This window comes from Phlebotomus papatasi, chromosome 2, assembly GCF_024763615.1.
Source record: "Phlebotomus papatasi isolate M1 chromosome 2, Ppap_2.1, whole genome shotgun sequence".
Classification (NCBI taxonomy): Eukaryota; Metazoa; Arthropoda; class Insecta; order Diptera; family Psychodidae; genus Phlebotomus; species Phlebotomus papatasi.
Genome location: NC_077223.1, coordinates 20,841,526 through 20,856,320, shown reverse-complemented (window position 1 = coordinate 20,856,320; position 14,795 = coordinate 20,841,526). Strand labels below are relative to the sequence as shown.

The 14,795-nt window shown below is 34.7% G+C and overlaps 1 protein-coding gene across 1 annotated transcript in view; it reads right to left on the bottom strand.

The window, feature by feature from the left end:
- The window catches only part of LOC129803081 (fat-like cadherin-related tumor suppressor homolog), a 336,090-nt gene that overhangs the window by 81,362 nt on the left and 239,933 nt on the right, over positions 1–14,795 (bottom strand). Inside the window, exon 10 of the mRNA XM_055849423.1 lies at positions 2,681–3,498. Coding sequence (XP_055705398.1) covers positions 2,681–3,498 — 818 coding nt within the window. The remainder of the gene's footprint in view (positions 1–2,680; positions 3,499–14,795) is intronic.

Here is a 14,795-nt window from a genome sequence, read left to right as displayed (position 1 = left end):
TATTCTAAAGTGTTTTTCTTTATGAAAGGATTAAATTGGTTGATCTTTGACAGTATAACCACTTCGGATAGTTTAATTTGAAAAAAGTAACACTTTTAATGCAGTTTTTTAATGCCATAGTCCTTTCCGGAGTAGTTTTATTAGTTCCACTCCAAAAACTTGTATTTAAACATTCTATTTTTCAGTAATATACAATGGAGCTTCTCCTATTTTTTTTTATAAGTTGCTAAAACCACTTCTATGCAGTTTTAAATCACCTAGGGGAAGTGTGCCAAATTTCGGCCAGTTTGAGTGTAATTTCGGCCATGCAAATAAATTAATTAAAATTATGTATGTAATCTTCGAATAATCAATGAATTCATTTTGGTTTTCAATATTTATTCATTTTAGGATGTTATAACACAAAGACCGTTAAATTTTAATCCATATTATTATTAATTTTTCAATATTTTAGGTAGTGATTTAAAGAAAAAAAGATGATAAACTAGTCTTCAAGGTTCCACATAGCCCTCCCGAAAAAGAAGTAACAAAAAATATCAATATGAATTAAAAATATTGCATTTGAAACTTACTACTTATATGCAACTATGCCGAAATTTGGCACACTTACCCCAAATGTTTATAAAAGAGTTTTAGCTAAAATTCTTCATTTATTGTGCTATTCCAATGAAAAATGAGCACATTTTTAGGGCAAAAAACAAACGAGCAGTAAAAAATTCTAAATGGGCAGTAAAAAAATAAAAATGAACAGTAAAATATTTAATTATGATCAGTAAAAAACTTAAATTTTCACAAAAATGGGTCTAATTTATATATTTAACATTTAAAATTATTGCAGATAGAATGAAAAGCCCTTTATTTTCCCTTTGCCAAAATTTGGACGATAAGATCACTGTTTTAATTTTTTTTGTTACTGCTCACTTTTAACTTTTTACTGCTCATTTATACAATGCCATTTTTTAGCACTTTACTGTTCCCAAGCCAAGTGCATCTGCTTTATCAACTTTTGTTTGTGTTGGTTATGTCTCGACTATTTTCCCCAGTTGTCCTCAGTCCTGACAGAAACCAACAAAAAGAAACCTCGATAATGCAGGAACACTTGAGAACAGTAAACAGTAAAGTGTTAAATAAACATGTTCATTTTTCATTGGAATAGCATCATTAGTCCGGTATTTCTTATAGTTTATTTTGTAATGGCCTCTACACACTAGTAGAAATTTCTTTAAAAAATGCTTTTTAAAGAAAATTTCCCCTATCCTTGTAGGCAGAAAGGTCAGAATTAAAAAAAAAGCAATTTTTGACGAAAATTGCTTCTAGTATGTAAACACCATAAGAGATATCTTTATTCAAGTTGACTTCCAAAGGCCTGAATTTCTAATGAAAGCAACTTACAAAATAGCTCAATACAATTTATTTCTCGTAAAGTGTTGCGTTTCATTTTAAAGACTTAATAAAACGTAGATTTGGACGTACACAGAAAAAAATATTTTGTAAAAATGTTCGTAAATGTTTGTGAATTCCTATGGGGGAGTTACAAAATGCTCTTGAATCGTATAACCCACAAACATGTTCGTAAAAGTTTGTACTTTTTTCACAAACATTGTTCGTAACATAATTATTTGACGAACATTTTTTGTAGTTTTACAAACATTTGTTCGTAAATGTTCGTAAAATTTTGTCATTTGTTCGTAAATGTTTGTTTTCCTGTCGAACATTTTACGAACATTTACGAACAAATGACAACATTTTACGAACATTTTTTGAGTGTGTACGAACATTTACGAACAAATGACAAAATTTGACGAACATTTTTTGAGTGTTTACGAACATTTACGAACATATGTTTGTAAAACTACAAAAAAATGTTCGTGAAATTTTGTCATTTGTTCGTAAACGTTTGTTTTCCTGTCGAACATTTTACGAACATATGCGAACAAATGACAACATTTTACGAACATTTTTTGAGTGTTTACGAACATTTACGAACAAATGACAAAATTTTACGAACATTTTTTGAGTGTTTACGAACAATTACGAACAAATGTTTGTAAAACTACAAAAAATGTTCGTAAAATTTTGTCATTTGTTCGTAAATGTTCGTAAAATGTTCGACAGGAAAACAAACATTTACGAACAAATGACAAAATTTTACGAACATTTCTTGTGTGTTTACGAACTTTTACGAACAAATGTTTGTAAAAGTACAAAAAATGCTCGTCAAATAATTATGTTACGAATAATGTTTGTGAAAAAAGTATAAACTTTTACGAACATGTTTGTGGGTTATACGATTCAAGAGCATTTTGTAAGACCCCAATAGGAATTCACAAAGATTTACGAACATTTTTACAGAATATTTTTTTCTGTGTAGGTAGAGCCACTATCACCATTACAAAGTTAAACAATTACATCACTTATTCTTTCAGTGAAATACTGCGAAATACAAGTTTTGTGCAAATTAATCTTCTCCCTGTTTATTTCTCCCCAAACATTTCAAAATTAAATTTCCATGGAAATTTGATACTTTTTAAAGAGCTTTTTGTCAGAGTATACAAAACAACTTTTAAATGCCAATTTAAGAATTTAAAGGTGAAAAATTTTAACTCATAAAATGAAAGAAAAAAAATGGTGTAAAGCAATTTGAAAAGCAAAAGTATTCTGGCAAAAAGAGAACACTTACCGGACTTCCCCATTCTCCTGGCTATCCATGTCAAGTGCGTGGACTTTTGTGATGACTGAGCCTTTGGGATCATCCACAGATACCACAGCATAGTAAGGCAAGTTAACGAACATGGGACAATTGTCATTGACATCGAGAATGGTGACGTTGACCACAACGTGAGCGACACGTGGCCTCTCCCTGTCCAGTGTCTGAGAACGTGCCTCGACAATTAACTCGTACTTGTCTTTGGCTTCGCGGTCAAAGCGAACACCCGTTGTCTCCACCACTCCCGACGTCACTCCAATCCTGAACATCTCCGTGGGGTTTAGAATGCGAAATTCTATATGTTCATTGAGAATTGTCCCCAGGACATTCACAACAGTCACTGTGGCAACTTTTGTGCTATTCTCCACAATTGCTCCCTCATAGAAGGGTCGCTGGAAGATGAGACCAGAATTCTCCGATGTCTCCACCTGAACATGCACCAGGGCTGTCTTGCTAAATTTCCCATCACTAACGCGCACTTTTAGACGATACTGCGAGACAATTTGTTCAACATCTCGCGTTGTGATAACACCAGAACTTCCATTAATTGCAAAAACATCCCCTCTATTGCCCTCGATAATCTCATAGGACAACCCCGGTGCATCACCAACTGAATCTCTATCGGTTGCCTGAACCTGCACCACTGCGATATTGGTATAGGTCGGCAGCAATAGGGTTACATTGTACTCCTTCTGCGTGAAGACCGGAGCACAATCATTCACATCTGTCACGGCGATTTCAACCCTGGCAGTCGTCTCGGACGACAGACGAGGAACACCCAAATCACTGACCTGGAAAAGTGACACAACAAAAAAAAAGCTCTGCTTGAGATGTGTCCTACCGAGGATTTTCTCCTGGACAAAAATGTGCGAAGGGGAAAGAAGGTGAAAAATGTCACATCTATTAATCCCCAAGAGTACAGTGACGGATCTAGGATATCTGGTGTCCAGGAACAGGGCTTAGTTTGCGTTCCACAGAGCACATTTTATTTCAATCTAGCCTAGTTTGATTAAACACATCACTTTTTCACTGCTCGAACTTACGAGATAAAGCTCTTCGTGAATTATATTTTTTGCATTATTTTTGTGTTCATGACGATCAACTATCAATTTTTAAACTGGTTTGTAAATTAAAAGAAAATCCTCTCAAAAGGACATTGGGCAAAAATGTATGGGAGTTGGTCTATGTGGCGACCACAGATGGGACTAGGCGCATTTTATAGATACCAAGACCCAGGACGATATTCGCCGGGAGTCCTTGTAAAAACGCCCTTATCCTTTCGAAAAAATAATATTTTAACATCGAATTATTCAACATAAACTAAAGGGATCTTCATGAAATTCGGTATGGAGTTAGTATATGACTTAAGCTATTTATCCATGACAACTACCCCCTTCCCCCACCCCTCCTTCCAGTAGCCCCCATACAAAATGTGGACTTTTTTTTCATTTTAACTTCCCTCTGAGAATAAGTAGAAAGCTGAAACTTGGTATGGGATCAAACAAAATAATACAAAATAATGACTTTTCCACTATAACTGCTCTGTGATAAAAGGTAGAAAGCTGAAACTCGGAATGGAAACGAGGTTTATGGAAGGCTATTCAGTCATATAAAATCTGATTATGATTTCAAAAGAAAATAAATAAATCACAGTTAGAAAAATAAGTCAAAATATGTAATTATTCTACTGAAATCGATGAATACAATAAGGCCATATCTCTCTCTATAACACATTAAAAGTATCACACATAACATATTACAAGATCATTAAAATCGGTTGAATAGTTTCGAAACTTAACACATTTCTTATTATTTGAAAACTATAATAACCTGGAGCGCCCCTTGCGGTCGATTTGTGAAGTTATCTATACCGTTAATTTGTGGGATTTTTCGAGACCTTTTGATTGATTATTCATTGATTAAATTCTGTTGATAAATCTCTGAGATATAAGGTTTAAAGTTTTGATTTTGAGCTATCATGTTTCAATATCCTCCTACAAATGTTATGCATTGTAAAGACATATGTTTTTATGTCCATTTCGAGATTATGCAGTCATTTAATATATTTTATGTTACAATTTATTCTTTCCCCTAAAAAAAAGACAGTATAAATGCTCACATTTCATATAAGAGATTATTGTTCTTCTACGAAAATAGTTTTTTTTTGCTCTAGAACTTTTCCCCTATGATATCGAACTTTGGTCCCGGAACAAGAGTTGTTACCTATACCATGGTCTATTCAATGATATACAGTAGACTCTCGCTAATTCGGCTCTTTTAAGATCGGGCAACTTTTTAATTCGGGCAGCAGTTAAATTTTAAAAACAGTTTATCGACATTTCGACAAGTTTTCGAATGAAGATAATATTCTCAAATTTGGCATGTTTCGCCTTAGTTATGATGTGATTTTGCATTATAAAGGGGGTTTCATGAAATTTACCATAAATATGACTATGCAAACTTAATATTAGTATGCGAAAGAACAAAAAATCGTTGCATTTCAAACAATTTGATGCCCGAATTTCTCTCTAATTCGTATGACATTTCGGTCCCAAATGCCCGAAATTGAGAGAGTCTACTGTAGGTCTCATTGATGGTCGCATCCTATAGTAAAAATTCCTTTGTTTTGATTTTTCCTGGCATCAGTTCATTTCGATGGTGGTCGATGAAATTTCGAACAATGAATTTATATAGAGAATTTTAACGGATTATGTGATATGGAACTGTCAAGAAAAGAGCAATTGGCCGGGCAATTGCTTTTTGCTCAAGGTACTTATATTTAGCCAATTTCACTAAAATATCATTTTCTTTTTAAAGAATATTGTCTCACTCAGAGAACGGAAAAAACATCAAATTGATGCAAAAATTGGTTTGGTGCCGCAATTTTTGAATATTTTTTCCACGTGTGAGCTATGAAGGCGTAAAAAGGCAATGACCATGTAGAAAAGCCTAGTCTGTTCGATGTGATTATATACATATACAGGAGTAAATCAGATTTGTCAAATCTGATATTTGATACCGAGCTTTTTAAGTTCGAATGGCTGTGTTCAGTAATAACCTTTCCAAGAGGCAAAGCCAGTCCAAAGCCTAGCCAAACCTATTCGAAAATCTACTGGAAGCCTAAAGTACAAGTTCACACACTCGCCGCTTTAGCGCTGATTGTTTTGCAATTTAGAATTTTGGGATTCTTTACAGTTTAATCGTCAACAATTTCAACAACAGTGTGTAAACGTTTGATACAAGGTTTGCTTCTTCATTATAAGAATGATGTCTGGCAATCATGAAGTTTTTTTTAGATTTCCACTATTTTAGATATCCACTTTTATGTTCCAAAATTTGAAAGATTTATGGCTCCGTTTATTAATAATCTTTCGAAAAGACAAAGCCAGTCCAAAGCCAAGCCAAACTTATTCGAAAATCTACCGGAAGCCTAAAGTGCAAGTTCACATACTCGTCGATTTAGCGTTGATTGTTCTGCTATTTCGAATTCCGGTATTCTTGACACCTAAATCGTCAACTTCTTATTCTCTTCTTTAAAGTTTTTGTAGGGGCCGGACGTCTCTTGACATCTACAACACATCCCAAAATCGTCAACAATGTTAACAATGTGTAAATGTTTGCTGTAAAAAGTAATTTTTTGTGGAATTTCAGGATGACAGAACGTTTGAATTGGAATTTTTTAAGATAAATGTCCACTTCATGAAATTTAAACGTTCGAAGGCAAGTTCTCTCTGATATACCTTCGAATCGGTACAGAAAAAAACCTCAACCGGAGAGAGCTCTTAAATCGGGAAGGTTATTTATTACTGAACGATCGAAATACGTCACAGATCAGAGGTCTGCTAAAATATTTTTTGGCGCCCAGGGAGAGTGTTGATTTTGCAAATCCTAAGTTCGCTACTGCTTCAGTCAAACAAAAAGAGCATGTGTTGGCATCCCCTCCTTACATTTCTGCAGCAGCATTAATCCTCACCAGCAATTGGACGGAAAGAATAAATATATATGGGGATTTATTCCGTGATAAGGCAAAATTACTTAATGAGCAGAGAATTAAGACAAAAACTCTCAACACTAATTTATGGGATGAATAATTTTTATTGCTTCCCCCCACCCTTGCCACTCATTCGCACCTCATTTACGGGGGGAAAAAAAGTAAATGGAAAAGTCAGAGAAGCGGAAGGAAAAAAACACTAATGCTTCAGGTATCTCTGAATATGATTCACTCGTCGAAATGAAAAGAAATGAGAGATTTTTCTTTGATATATGTAAGAAAAAAAAAAAAAACAAAGAAATACCATGGAGATTCACAAAGAGAAAACTCGCAAGAGGATATGTTCTATTTTAAGAATATATACAAAAGAACATAACTTTTGAATGATTAATCAAATTTTTAAAGGATTTTTTTTTACTTATAATAGTTACATTCGCCTTCTTTCGTAAGATACAAATGCATTATAACTTACTTCCTCTTAAACATATACCGGGAATGTTTTTCCTTTTATAAATATTCTACATCAAAATTCTGCTTCATAATAAAATTAAAATCTTCGTTTTCAACTTAAAAAAAACTTGGTTGAGTTTTGAATAATTTGTAGTAACTTTGGCAAAAAGCGTCATTCAAACATTTAAGAAGTTAGAGAACTTTGAAATAAAAGGACTTTTATGCTTAATTTAATAGTGGTATCAGTTGGGAAACTTTCAAGGGTTAGCATTGCGAAAAATTTCTCATCAAACTTTCCTCTCGATTACTTCACAGATACAATATTCCCAATCACAAGACGCAATTAATCGCAATCGCTGGGTTCCAGACTTTGGTAATTAATTATTTTTCAGGCTTTAGAAATTTATTGGCTACCTTAATAACAAAATACCTGTTTAAACTTGGTAAAGAATTCAAAGTTCTTGTAAAAGTAATTAAGAGGATGTTAATTTTTATTGCTCGTACTCCACAGTGAGAGCGTAATATAGAATCCTTTTTTTGATACTTACAAATTATGTGAGACACATTTTACACTGTTACAAAACAGCCGATTTTCGCGATTTTTTCAGTTTAACCGGTCTGGAATCTAGATCGGTTAGTGGTAGTGAATCAAAGTTTTTGATAACGCGTCTAAGGGCCTTGACTTGACAGATATGAGGATTAGCCGAGAGACAGCATAGCGTAAATATATTAGAAATAATGGTTAAACTACATTTCCATCATTTTCCACTAAGTCGTCTCTCGGCTTAAGCCGTAAGTGTGTCTAGGGCATAAGTAATTGAATTGAATTGGATTAAGTGCGGATTCAAATCAAATGTCTTCGAATTTCGAATAAATTCTAATAGCCAAAGAAATAGAAATATGAAAAATTGATGTTTTATTCAAAAATTAATTCTTTGACTTTAAAATTGCATTCGCAAAATTCTTGAGTGATTTGCAAACCGGTTTGAATAGGTTTAAGGTGGTTTCCTTAATTACAAAATCAAATAATTCGATTTTTCTGTTATAGATAAAAAAAATCATCAGGAACATTTCAGAACAACAGCAACAATTCGAAGGATTTTCGAAGATACAGAGATGGAACTCAAAGAAAGCCGGTAGGATTTGTAAGCGCTCGGACAAACTTCGAAAATTTTGAAGTTCGTTTTTCGACATCTCTTTATTAAGTTTTTGTTGAATTAGGCAGAATGATAACAAAATAACTTATTGACTGGTTGAAATGTTTAAAGCCTTATCCCTTTCGTCCAGTAATAACCTATTCGGTTTGAGGGCTCTCTCCGGTTCAGGAGATTGAGATTTTTTCTGTACCGATTCGAAGATAAATCAGAAAGAACTTACCTAAAAACTAGTTGAAAGTTCGAACGTTTAAACCGACGAGTTACAAAAAAGTGAGCAAGTTCATTTAAAGGACATTTATCTCAATAAAATTGCAATTCAAACGTTCTGCCATTCTGAAATTCCACAAAACTACATAAAAATTCACCTTTTGCTGCAAACGTTTACAACACGCTGTTGTTAACGTTGTAACATGCGGCGAGTATGTGAACTTGCACTTTAGGCTTCCGGTAGATTTTCGAATAAGTTTGGCTTGGCTTTGGACTGGCTTTGCCTCTTCGAAAGATCATTAATGAACGGAGCCATAAATCTTTCAAATTTTGAAACATAAAAGTGGATATCTAAAATAATGGAGAACTAAAATTAAACTTTATGATTGCCAGACATCATTCTTATAATGAAAAAGCAAACTGAACGAGACCCGAGTCATAACTGCAGACAAATTGGCCATGAGATGCTCATAACGCGGACAACCATGAGGCTAAGATTGGAAAAGAACCTCTATGTAAAGCCTTCAAAAATCCAAAAAGAACAAGATCCTACCGATGCCCGATGAAAAATTATGCTCGATAGAGTGCATGAGTAGCTTTACTTAACCGACAAACGTTATTTGTCGAACTTCGTCTTCTTTAATGAGAAAATTCTTACAACATTTAATAAATCGTCAACGAACAAAACGATCAGTAAGAACAGTAAACATTCGAATTCGTTTCGAATTTTTGAAGATCTACTTGTAGATGGTAATAATGCCGGAACTCTTTCCGCACAGAAGTAGATCTTGAAAAATTCAAAAATCTATTTGAAGATCCAAAAAAGAAACTTTCTTACTTCTTAATACTTTCGTAATGTGGCGGAACTTACATCCTGTTCGAATTTTGAAGTGCTCAAGTGTCAAAATGTGACGATCTTCACATTGTTGTGAGGAAAAAAACAGAACAACGACGTTTACTGTTCTTGTCCCAGTATTTAATCAGTCCATAATCACTGAGTAACTCTTTTGCGAGCTTTTTAGTGTGATATTTGATAAATTTTCCCCAACTTGTTCGAAAATTTAGTATGAAAATTCGAAATTGAATTTCAATTCTTCGAACTTCAACGACTTTTTATGCAAATAGAGTTCCATTTACCTTCTACCCAAGACACTATTGTAGAATCAAAATCTACTTCTGTTTGGGCTTAATCTATAAATCGGTAAAAAATGGTTCAGTGAAAAAAACTGCATAAGTTCAAACCTAAAAACACTGTTTTCCGATTTTTGCCATGAAATGAACTGCAAAAGAACTATTAATAAATCAATAAAGGAAAACTATTTTTGAGATTTTAGGTTACAGTACACCATCTAATTCGAGCACTCCACAAAGTTGAAAATGATTTGCCACCCGTTTTTTTTTTTAAGGAAAATTGCTGCGAAAATTCTACTTAGTTTTAATTCACCTCCAACCCTTTACTGATGAAATTGATTTCTCCAGAAATTCCTTAACCTATCCTCTCTTCTATGTCAAGTACCTTTGCATGGATGAATGGAATTCGTGAGAACGTTCCACACGATTGCTTCAAACTGAAGATTTTCGTTAGACTACCCAATTAATTTCTCTGTTCATCCTTCCCGGAAATCTATCACAAGATGATGGTAAGGCAGTTGGGGGCGGGGGGGAGGGAGAAATGGGGAGAAAGAGAAAGAGAGATTGAAGAGTGCTACTCACTTTGACATGGAATGTGTAGGTGGGAATCTTTTCGTGATCCAGTACCATGACCGTTTTGATGGCTCCCGTGGTGGAGTCAATGTGAAAGAATCGCCTGGGGAGAGCCTCGACAATGTCATAGTGGAGAAAGGCATTGACACCAGAATCTGCATCGAGTGCCCGAATAACAAGTGGCTCACTATTTTCCACTACCACTGATGCATTGGCTGTGGCATTTGCCAGGGTCACGAGGACCAGAGAACCAATTGGTGCTGCCTCAGAAATGGCCCCCATGTACATGTACCTCTCGAAGTTGGGTGCATTGTCATTGCGATCGAGAACATGGACAATTAATGAACATCTCGTTGCCACTGAGGCCATATTTGTAGCCTCAATGGTCAAATTGTAGAATTTCTGCTGTTCATAATCCACATTTGCATTTGTTGTCACAACACCAGTCGATGGATTCACAAAGAATGTGTCATTCACATTTCCCTCCACAATCTCATACACCACCGATGACGTACTTCTGGCATCCAATTGAGCCACAAATGTCCCAATCGGCTGATTCTCATAGATTTCAGCCGCAGAATCCAGCCGTGAGAATTTAGGCGGAGCATTGTCTGCCATATGAACCATTATATGAACAGGAATCTGCGTAGACAACGACGGTTGTCCTCCATCGCTGGCTTTCACCTAAACACCAAAGAAATCGCATTTGTTCATTGTTAACAAAAAAAAAAAACAATTCAATTTCAATTCATTTATAATGGTGCAATCCGTTCAATCCAACATTTATCATGTATAAACTGTTGAATTAAAATACACCACAAATCTCTGAAATATCTGCATTTTGCATTAATTTGCAGCCAAAACCATTGAAAATTCAATACAATTCAGATTAATTAATCATTCCAGCCTTTATCATCCTTTTCTCCAAATATACTGCACCATTGAAGAAAAGTCTGTTTGGGAAATTGTGGAAAATTGGGATATTTATCTCTGTGCAAGTTATTATGTAAAGTTTATTTAGTGTTTTAGTGATAAAGGATAAAACATATCTGTAATTTTACATTACAGCCTGGTACAGTACAAATTAACAAGGAAATCCTGGGAGAGATATGAATCTGTATTAATAAAACCACTTTAACAATTGGAACATTAATAGGCAAAAAAGTGAAAATCGTCGTGAATAATTTAACAAAAATAAAAAAAAAACAAAACACTGAAAAGACCAGGCGATCTAGGAATGCATGCAACTTAAAATCCGTAAAAATTTGTTGAATTTTAGGGAGTTTAGGGATAATGAAATTTGGCCGATGCGATTCTTTACCCCAAAATTCAATTCACAATCAAATTTGGATGCATTTCGAGCTGCAAGCACTCCCAGGTCCCCTGCAAAAAATCACAGCTACCATAAGCTAATCTGGGCTTATCACTGGTCATTTCCCATTCTAAATCTAGGATGATTAACTAACGGATGGAGCATTTTAATTCAGAAATGGTATATTTTTCTTAAATTCTTTTTAATTTTTAAGTCTTAGTTCCCACAAAAATAAATATAATTCGAAATGGTAGGCACATGTACAGCAAATATATTTTTATTGAATTTAAAATGTTATCGGTGTTACAAATAGAAAATTTGTCAGAAAAATTCAAAAAATTGAGAATTTTACGTTTTTTTTCATATAGGTTTTAGGAACTGTTATCCTCGTGCAATCATTATAAATTTTGAGCCAATAACATAACATTATATAATCTTTTATTTGGTAAAAGTTTTAAAATGATTGCATTGGGTCTTATACTAAAACTAAAAAATTACTTAAGAAAAAATGTACCATACTTTTGTACGGAAAATGTATGAGAATGCTGCGCCCTGTTCTAAAGCGTTTGAGTACAGAATGCCAACAAAAGGAAAGGAAAGTTCATTGAAATCCGTCAATAAACATTAGAGATCGAATGCAGTCCTAAAATTATTCAAATCACTCATCAGCAACGTTTCGGTATATTTAATACCATTAGAAGCATTAGAAGCCTGATAATAGTATAATGGTATAATGGCATTATATAGTTGCTGTTTTAATAATGTTTGGATCGCATTTCGAACCCCCAAGCTATTCTGCCAATTTCGATATAGTAAGGGTTGGTGTACAGGACGACTTGAAGAGGTACGACTTATCGTTGCGTTCGAAACCCTCAAATTCAGACAAAACTCACGAAAATGCCATCAAAATCAGATAACAAACTCTGAAAATATAGCCCGCCCGGTCAAAATCCCGAAGACGAAAATCCCGAAAAGATCCCGAACGCCAAAATCTCGAATGGGCCAAAATTGTTCCAAAATTATTTTACACATTATCCTTCATATAATTTCATTCCTTTCAGGATTTTGAACATTCGGGATCTTGGCTTTTGGGATTTTGGCTTTTCGGGATTTTGGGCTTTCGGGATTTTGACACATTTGGGATTTTAGCTTTTGGAATTTTGGCTTTTCGGGATTTTGGCGTTCGGGATTTTGGTTTTAGGGATTTTGGCTTTTGGGATTTTGGCTTTTGGGATTTTGACACATTTGGGATTTTGGCTTTTGGGATTTTGGCTTTTCGGGATTTTGGCTTTTCGGGATTTTGGCGTTCGAGATTTTGGCTTTGCGGGATTTTGGCTTTTCGGGATTTTGACACATTTGGGATTTCGGCATTCGGGATTTTGGCGTTTAGGATTTTGGCTTTCCGGGATTTTGACACATGTGGGATTTTGGCTTTTGGGATTTTGGCTTTTCGAGATTTTGGCGTTCGGGATTTTGGCTTTCGGGATTTTGGCGTTCGGGATTTTGGCGTTCGGGATTTTGGCTTTTAGGGATTTTGGCTTTTCGGGATTTTGACACATTTGGGATTTTGGCTTTTCGGGATTTAGGCTTTCGGGATTTCGGCTTTTCGGGATTTTGACATATTTGGGATTTTGACACATTTGGGATTTTGGCTTTTGGGATTCTGGCTTTTTGGGATTTTGGTTTTCGGGATTTTGGCTTATGGGATTTTGTCGTCCGGATTTTGGCTTTCCGGATTTTGGCTTTCGGGATTTTGGCTTTTTGGGATTTTGGCTTTTGGGATTTTGACGCATTTGGGATTTTGGCTTTTGGGATTTTGGTCTTCGGGATTTTGGCTTTTGGGATTTTTGGTTTAAGGATTTTGGCTTTTCGGAATTTTGGCGTTCGGGCTCTTGGCTTTTCGGAATTTTGACACATTTGGAATTTTGGCTTTTGGGATTTTGGCTTTTAGAAATTTGGAGTTCGGGATTTTGGCTTTCGGAATTTTGACCCATTTGGGATTTTGGCTTTTCGGGATTTTAGCGTCCGGGATTTTGACTTTCGGGATTTTGGCGTTCGGGATTTTGGCCGGCATCGAGCCCATTCATTTTATTTTCATTCACAGCTTGAATCCAGGGTATAGAGCAAGGCAAACATAAAAGTTTTCAACAAATTGTTTTGAAATATTGGATGATTGCATAAGTTCGTGGGCCACTTTCACAAGCGCTATTAAAGTGTATCCTATAACTTAACCCCGTCATTTTTCTTAACTTTTTTGCATGTACTTGAAAGAATATAATATTTTATATCCCTATAATGCTAAGTATCCTTCAAATAAGTCGATATGTCCTTTGGAGGGCTTTTCCAAAATGCGGGAAAAAACGGGCCTTTTGCAGCATTTAATGTTAGGCGAATCTTGGCGAAGGTCCAAGTGATAGACTTCCACGGAAAAGCATTTTAGGTGCTTATTTAGATCATGTTCTTCGTCTTATAGAATGATTAAAATGTGTCTTGAACAATTTCGAAATAGGGATTTATCCTTCGGAAGGTCAACTCCATTTTAAGCGGCCTTTAACATTGATGACGATATTGAAGACGAAAATATAAAGAAATTCTGAATAAAATGAATATATATCACAGTTAATCGAAATTAGTCAATTTAAATATTTTATGGTTCATTTAAACATTAAATTTTGCAATTTTCGTGTTCACTAATTCCCTAATTATTAGATAAAGAAGTTATTTCTTTTTTTAGTAGCGGACTCCGTGCTAATTTGCTATAGACGTTCAAAAAACAAAATAAAATTATTTACTGCAGTTTTGATGGTTGAATTGAGCAATAAAATTGCATAGCACTGTTTGTTTTGTTCTTCCCACATAATTCCTCTAAATATTGCCTGTTAAATTGTCCGATAGTAAAACAACACCGATTAAAAAAAGTACTGGAAATTATCTAGAATAATTTTCTCCTATGAATATTCTACAAATTTTAACGCAGTTGTAAAGCTGTTTCAGACAAATCTCAATTATTAAAGAAAAAAAACAAAATTTTCTATTGCCCGAGATACGTAAGAGGGAAAATGGGACCATATGAAAGTGGGACACCTTTGAAATTGGGATTTTTCACCTAATTTTTAAATAAAATTGAGCCTTATCCTGATATAATTTAGGTGCACAAACAGACTGAGCAGCTAAATTACATTATGATATGGCTCAGTTTCACTTAAAAATAAGAGAAAAATCCCAATGTCAAATGTGCCCCACATTCAAAAATGTCCCATTTCCCAT